We start from the raw sequence: 8,052 nt of genomic DNA on the forward strand, positions 1-8,052 counted from the left end.
AACATGCGGCACTGCCGATATATATCCCCGTCATCGGACAAACAATCATTTATGACATGACCCAAATATTTAACTTCATTACACACAGTTAAAATATTACCAAATAAATTAAAGGAAGGAAATATGAAGGACCTGTCCTCGTTTGGTGCGGCATATCATAATGACACTTTTGACAGCATTATACTTGACATCGTGACATTCCCCAAACACTGAGCACACGTTCAAGAGCTGCTGAAGACTAGCTGGGACTAAATATCACATGGTCGTCTGCATACATTAAATGATTCACTACTATACCACCGACCATACATCGTGTTCTGCACATATTTAACTCTTTAGAGAGATCATTCATGTAAAAATTAAACAAAATTGGGGAAAGCAGACTACCTTGTCTTACCCCATTACAAGTCTGAAAGGGTGCAGATATACAGTTATCCCATCTAACAAACATAGTCTGGTGGGCATACCAGTATGACAAACATCTCACTATATATTTAGGCACTTCTGGAATAATTTCCTATGATTCACACGGTCAAACGCCTTAGAGGCATCTAAGAAGCACATGAATACAGAGGAGTTTTTGCTTTTATATTTACTGACTAATTCCTTTAGGGCAAATATACACATATCAGTGCCATGGCTAGTTTTAAACCCAAATTGGTTTGCAGTAGAGCTAATAAGATTGTGAAACCTATTCAAAAGAAGTTCTTCAGCAACTTTTGAAAGAATATTGAAATGATCAATAAATCAGTGAATCTATGCATCAAGAGAAAATATGCCAACAACAATTCTGATAATCAGTTCAACGTTTAAGTCACCGATCAAGCAAAAGTACCAAATGTTTTATGGCTTGATGACGCAGTGTGAACAACTCGCATACACTCATATGGCTTTTGGTCTGTGCAACTGTGTGCACAACATGAAATATTGTGCATGTGAACTGACTGGCAAGAATAGATATCTCAGAGTGACTGGCCAGGCAACGGTCATAGTCAATCAAGCTAAAAATCAGGCAATTCCGATCACCAGCCAATTGATTGGTGCATATTTAGTGATCATAATGTTCTGGCTCATTAATGTGAATAGAGATATATGCATACTGGACAGGGACAGTGTATTATCTCCACTTACAGCAGCCTCTCCATGGCCACCTTCTCTCCGTTCTCCTCTCGGAGCTGATCCAGGGAGCTGTGGTGCCAACCCAGCGGAGTAAACAGCATCTCTTTGGCCTTTTCCTCCACACGACGGTTGAACAGAGATTCTGTAGCAACATGAAGTCAGGAAGCGGGTTTGCTTGACTAGTTGTGCAATTCATTGTGTTGTCAGAAAAATCAATAAGGAAGTGCATAGTTCCTACCCTTGATGAAGGCATCACTTATGACAATGTTCTGTCCTCCATCCTCAGACACCAGAAACTCAGCTAAAAGGGCGAGATCACACGGTGTGTGTTACAGTAGTGTTGTACATTTGGTGTTAGACCTACAGTGCTGAATATAATTGAGATTTTTAAGAATTCGATCCAATTAAGAATCCGTGTCACGACTGTTGCAGTCATGGATTCAAGGCTTTGACTGTGACCACCTGGTGTCTCGACTTGAAGGAGCTATACTGGTATTTCATTTTAACCAGTTTATAAAGATTTGTTTGCACCCGACATTAAAGGAAAACTGTGGTTTATCAAAACTGTGGTCTCCATCCATCAGCTTTATTTGGCCAAGTATGTTACACACAAGGAATTTGTTTGTGGAACAGAACCGAGGCAGCCATCTGCAGCGCCAACTCAACCGATGGCTCTAACCATCGGGGGCAACTATTTGACAACTATAGTCACTAGTTTCAATGTCAATTAATATTTTTACACATCACTTTTGACCTGTTTTTAATGTATGATGCATTCTTAAATATTAAACTACCCAGGTGTATATAAATGAGTTGGAAGTTGCCCCCTCTCAAACAACTAGTGTTAAAATGTCCTTTTTATGCATCAGTAAAAAGCAATAGCATCCACTGACAGGAGTCATCCTTGCACTTATTATACTCATAATTAAATCATATTTTGTTGATAATACTTTTGTACTTAAGTGCCATTTTATCTGCAGGACTTTTCCTTAAGACTGTTCAGGCTTTGCCGCTACTGTGGTTCTCAAATCCTCAGTCAGTTCTTTGCTCTTCTTTCTTTTCTCCATGCTCAGTGTGGTCCACACAGCAGAAAGGTTGAGTCCACTGTTCTCCATTTTAACTGGTTGCCAGTGTGATTTCTATACTGCCAGCACCTGTTGGTTGCTACAGGTGAGTTTCATGACAAATTAAAGGAGCATCACATGCTTGGAATACAACTATTTCTGATGATTTTGAAAAGGTGTCAGTAGTTCTGTCCAGCCCATTTTTGGAGTTGTGTGTGGAATGTACCAAATTTGGCTGTTTTCTCTTGCTTTCTTGTGTTACTCCAGTGACAACAAAAGAAAAAACATTAGAATACCAAAGAATTTGTGACTGCAACAGTTTTCTGGGGGAAGTGATGCATTATCTGACAGAAATGCAGGGGTGCCAATGTTTTTGGCCATGACTGTATGTGTGGACCATGTTGTATTTACCTTTCTGCTCAGTGGCAGGAGGCACATGTGGATACTTGGACTGTTTCTTGATGTGGAAGTTGACATGGTTCTGCTCCATGTTGAGGTTGATGGAGGCAGCTGAGTCGCTGTCCACCACTGAGTGGAAACTGCTGACGGATGTCCTCTTGCTGGGTGTGGCAGAGTCTGGACACAGAGACAGGTCAGTGAGCTGCAGCTGGGATTTTAAGGCAACACTGTATGACAATGTGTAAAAATGCATAGACACGAGACACATACTGGGCGTGGTGTAACCTGTCTCATCTGCAGGCTGCTCTGTGTCGCTGTCATCAAACTTTATGTCCTTGAACCAGGATGGTTCTGAATGCCCCTCCACAGAGTTGACACTGTCGCTGTCTGGAGATGGAGTTTCTGAGAACTCTGTACTCTAGAGGTCAGACACAAAGGGGTCACCATCAGCACATTTCACTTTAATCAATCGAAAAAATTACTGTCCTCTTGTGTTATCAGAAGACCCTGTAGAATTAATCAATATCAGCACGTGCTGTGTCCAAGAATGTTGTAGCAAATGTGAAAGATTTGGATTGCATCCTGAAGTTACAGACGTGAAAACATTTGTTGGTACTGTTACAGCCTACTGAAACAATACTTCATTCCTCCTGAAAGTGATGAAATGAAACGCATCTGTCTCATGTATGCCTGCATGCCTTCGGTGGGTCACAGAGTAAAGAAAGTGTAAAAAAAGATCAATTACTGCTTATTCTACAATGATTTTCTATAATGCCCTGGACAGATTTGGTGATACCACTGGAAAATAGGGGTGGAAGAAAAAAAAAACTGATTCACATTAGAATTGCAGTTCATATCTTCTACGATTCCAGACCGATTCACAGATGCTAAAAATCGATTCTGTCACAACGTTGACATAAAGAAAAAGGAGGAACTCAACCATGAAGCCAATGTGCACACAGTCAGCGTGCACATATTGGAATTGTGTTGTACATCTATGGTTGTGAGACAAGGAATTCATTTGTGTAACTTGGTAATGAGCTCTGTGTCAGTGGTCTGGTATTAATAAGCTGTCCATAAATTTGAGTAGAACGAAGTTTATAGTTTTTGGAAATGAACATAGATGGTAACATAAGAAATAAATAATGTAGAAATAGAAAGAGCCTATGAAACAAGGTTTTTGGGTTTTAAACCTGATTTTACTATTTAAAATGAGCAAACCATTGTAACCGCACGCCCCCAGTGCGCAGCTTTTGTTGTAGAACACACACACAACTATGTAGACCAGCGGTCCCCAACCTTTTTCGTACCACTGACCGGTTTCATGCATGAAAAATGTTCGGCGGACCGGGTAGAGGCACGGGGGTTCCAATAACAAAAACCTTTGTCAGTTCATAGTATGTAATCTGAATGCAACAATTACACTTTATATTAGGCAATTACAATAATTCTACACTATATCAACTCACCATAATGCAGAGTCAGTGGGAGCCCTGGGCTTGTTTCCCTGCACCAAGATGGTCCCATCTAGGGCTGATGGGAGACAATGACACATTTTTGCTAGTTTGTTAGTTTTGCTAGTTATTTTTTTTAGCAACGTATCACGTGACGTTGTGACCGACGTGACCACCTGTGCCCCCTGGTGGATGATACGTCGGAGGATGATACGTCGTTTTTCATAATAAAACATCTTCCAGACTCTAAAAATCAATGCAATGGAAATTATATAAATTATTTATTCTTTCTGTGCGGCCCGGTAACAAATGCCTCATGGACCGGTACCGGGCCACGGCCCGGTGGTTGGGGACCACCGATGTAGACCGTACGTATGTTAATACTCAAGCAGGTTCTTAAGTTTTTCACCTCCTGCTCAGTACATGTAGTGAGTTGCACTGCAGGCAGCAACTTTAAGGCCTGTCTGTAGCTGTTCACATTTTGTAAAAGGAAGTATGCCAAATTACTTAACTAACACTAACTAACTAATACTTTTACCTCACATACTGCTGGGTAGCAGTATGTAAAGTACTTGGGTTTCAATGCACAACAGAACTTATCTGTTAAGCTTCATAGCAGCTCAGTGGGTACAGGACAGAAACCAGCTGTATGACACAGTAAACTAGAGTAGGAGCCAAAATATAGTGCCCTTTTTTTATTGGGATTTATAATCGTTTTTGAAACTGAAAATAGTTCTGAATCGAATCCAGACACCAAGAATAGGAATCAAATTGAATCATGAGTTTGCCAAAGATTACCACCCCTACTAGAAAAGATTATAATTGGATTATAGTGATAGTTCAAACTAGCTGTTTCTTGAATTAGTATCACACACATCTTCAGTCTTGTAATCAGACTTTCAGCCTATCTGAATGGATAGAAGTAGTCCCCCTGCTGTTTTGTATCATTGTGTGCACCGACCTGAACCTTGGCCAGAGATGGTAAAGAAGAGCATTGTCTGAGGAAATCGAAAAAGAAAATTATTGATAAGCATAATAAGGTAAGGTAAAGGCTATAAGACCATCTCCAAGCAGCTCAATGTTCCTGTGACTACAGTTACTATCATGAAGACGTTTAAGGCCCAAGTGACAGCAGTAACCTCCCTGGACAAGGCCAGAAGAGGAAAATCAACCTCAGATTAAACAGAAGAATATACACATAGAGCCAAAAAAAACTTCCAAAGAGCTACAAGCTGAGCTCCAAGGTCAAGGTACATCAGTGTTGAGGGATACTGGACTCAATGGAAGAAGACCCAGGAAAGAAAAACATAAAAAGCCAGAGTGGAATTTGCAAAAATGTATATTGACAAGCCCTGATGCTTTATGTCAGATGAGGCAAAACTGTTCTGTCAAGTCACATCAGGTCTAAAATGAAGCTATCATAGAAAAGAGCACCATACCTACAGTGAAACATGGAGGAGGCTCGGTTATGTGTTGGAGCTGCTTTGATGCGTCTAGCATGTGGTGTCGGGAACAATGAAATCTCATGACTATCTATACATTCTTGAGTGAAATGTGTTGCCCAGTGTCAGAGAGCTTTGTACCAGCCATAGGTCAGGGCTCCTCCAATAGGAAAATGAGCCAAAACACACAGCTAAAAGTACCAAGAATGGCTAAGAAAACACTGGACTATTCTGAAGTGGCCTTCTATGAGCCCTGATCTAAATGCTGTTGAATGTCTATGCCAAGAGCAGAGGAGGAGGCAGCCTTCAGTTTGTTCTGCAAGAGTGGGCTAGACTACCTGTAGACAGGTGCAGAAGTCTCACTGAGAGCTACTGTTGTGGAACCTGACCTAGGCCAGTACAAGTCCCTTCAGTCTGAAGCACGGCATGGGATTTACAGCAAAAAGGTGACAAATGGCAATACCTGGTTTGCAAAGCAGAATAGTTTACAGAGCTACTGCAGCATCTTTTATACTCTCTGCAAGTGCCTCTTGGTCAAAACATGCTCTACCCCACCTTTCTCTCTTTGACCCCCTGCGCAATAGACACCATTGTATTTGAACCTAGAGGTCTGACTTGGTCACCCCTTCAGAAGCCATAAAAATAAAAGTAATATGTTTAATAAAGGATAAGGATAATAATAATAATAAGGATAATCACCTTTATTGGCCAAGTATGTTACACACAAGGAATTTGTTTCCGGTACAGAACCAAGGCAGCCATCTGTGGCGCCAACTCAACCGATGGTTCTAACCATTGGGGGACGCTTCAACATGTGGACTGCTGGCACCGAGATTCGAACCCTTAACCTTCTGGTTGGGAGACGGCTGCTCTACCCACTGTACCACTGTCGCCTCCCCTATCGCCCTTATCAGTCTTATTCACAATAATACTGAGCAAGTATAACAAATGCTGGTGAATAAATTGAAGTTAAGTGTTAAAATAAAATGAAGTAAAACACTATAGGTTCGATGAATAAATGAGAATAAGTCTAATCTAGTAGCTTAACCCTCTTGGTCCCCTACACTACAGAGATCACTTGTTTGTGATGACTGCATCTAAAGGTTGTGCAAGAGTTTCACCATTTCTGTCATCATAAGGTTGCACTGAGCTGCACCTTATAATGTTACTAGACTCTTGCTGCTAACATGCTGCTGACCTGATTAGGTCCCATACATCCCTTTTTATTTGTTCATATTTTATATTGACTTATACAATTGTGTTATGTAAATAATATGTCTGTCTTTTAAGCCGAGAGCTGCCGGAAAAAATTTCGTTGTGCTATGCATAATGACAATAAAGATTCTTGATTTGATCACCATGATCATTGGTTTTGTCATTTAAAATATTCAGATGAATCAAAAATAAAGAGCAGCGTCAGATTTCTATAAAATATGAAATAAACAATGAAAGAGGCTCATTACTTTTGTCAGTTTTAATTTATTTCTAACAGAATTGAGTTCTTTTTTTTATGGAAGGGTAAAAAACTAGTCCAAGTCTGTATTTGAGTTATTTGGGGATTTGAAAGTGCTTGTTCCCCAGTGTGTGCAGCGTTTACTCATGAGCAAAGGGTTCTCACCTGGAGGGGGCGGTAGAGAGCATACTCATCCCTGAACAGCTGGTCATGGTGAGTGACGCAGTCCAGCCACCGTCCGTCCACCAATGCCTGGCCGATGGCGATAGCCTGGGCCCTGCAATACAGAAACACGAGGGTGATGAGAGAACATAGCCATAAAACAACAAGCTCAACAGCAGCTTTCAACTTGTAAATAAATGAGATAAGCACAGCCTCTCAGGATGAGCCTGTTCACTGCTCAGCAGACCAGCTAAGATGAGGTTCTAGTTCAAGTTCCTCTATTATTAGTTTGCATCAGAGAGCTCGAGTGGAAATAAAAACTTCACAGAAAAAAGTGAAGTAATGCATAAGTAACATAGAACTAACATGATAGGTAAACAAAGCACAAGACAGAGGATACATGGCATCATGTAAACTGGAAAGGAGGTGGCGCTCCGCTAAGTCAAAAGAGTTTTTCATAGCCTGGAAAGATAGTTTAATAACATATAAAAAAGTCCTTCGTAGTGCCAGAACCGCATTTTATTCATCACTGATTGAGGAAAATAAGAACAACCCCAGGTTTCTTTTCAGCACTGTAGCCAGGCTGACAAAGAGCCACAGTGCTGTTGAGCTTAACATTCCCTTAGATCTCAGCAGCAATGACTTCATGAGCTTCTTTACAAATAAAATCACAACTATTAGAGAAAAAATGGGTCGAACCACTCCCACAGCTCTCGCAGATGTGCCATCTACTACAATGGCTTTAGAAACATCTGTAAGACCTCATTTATACTTGGACTACTTCTCCCCTATAGATCTCTCTGAGTTGACCTCAACAATTGCTTCATCCAAATCATCAACATGTCTCCTGGACCCCATCCCGACAAGGCTGCTCAAAGACGTCTTTCCCCTAATCAACACATCATACTAGATCTGATTAACCTCTCTCTATTAACAAGTTATGTTCCACAGGCTTTTAA

At 40.8% G+C, this 8,052-nt stretch overlaps 1 protein-coding gene across 6 annotated transcripts in view; it reads right to left on the reverse strand.

The window, feature by feature from the left end:
• pikfyve (phosphoinositide kinase, FYVE finger containing) overlaps positions 1 to 8,052 on the reverse strand; it is a 39,211-nt gene that overhangs the window by 16,456 nt on the left and 14,703 nt on the right. For all 6 annotated transcript variants that reach the window (XM_020620020.1, XM_020620019.1, XM_020620018.1 and 3 more), the window contains 5 exons: positions 7,097 to 7,208; positions 2,853 to 3,000; positions 2,595 to 2,759; positions 1,358 to 1,420; positions 1,132 to 1,261 (listed from right to left, as the gene is read on the reverse strand). In XM_020620020.1, the coding sequence (XP_020475676.1) occupies positions 1,132 to 1,261; positions 1,358 to 1,420; positions 2,595 to 2,759; positions 2,853 to 3,000; positions 7,097 to 7,208 (618 nt within the window). The remainder of the gene's footprint in view (positions 1 to 1,131; positions 1,262 to 1,357; positions 1,421 to 2,594; positions 2,760 to 2,852; positions 3,001 to 7,096; positions 7,209 to 8,052) is intronic.

This window comes from Monopterus albus, unplaced genomic scaffold, assembly GCF_001952655.1.
Source record: "Monopterus albus unplaced genomic scaffold, M_albus_1.0 scaffold231.1, whole genome shotgun sequence".
Classification (NCBI taxonomy): domain Eukaryota; kingdom Metazoa; phylum Chordata; class Actinopteri; order Synbranchiformes; family Synbranchidae; genus Monopterus; species Monopterus albus.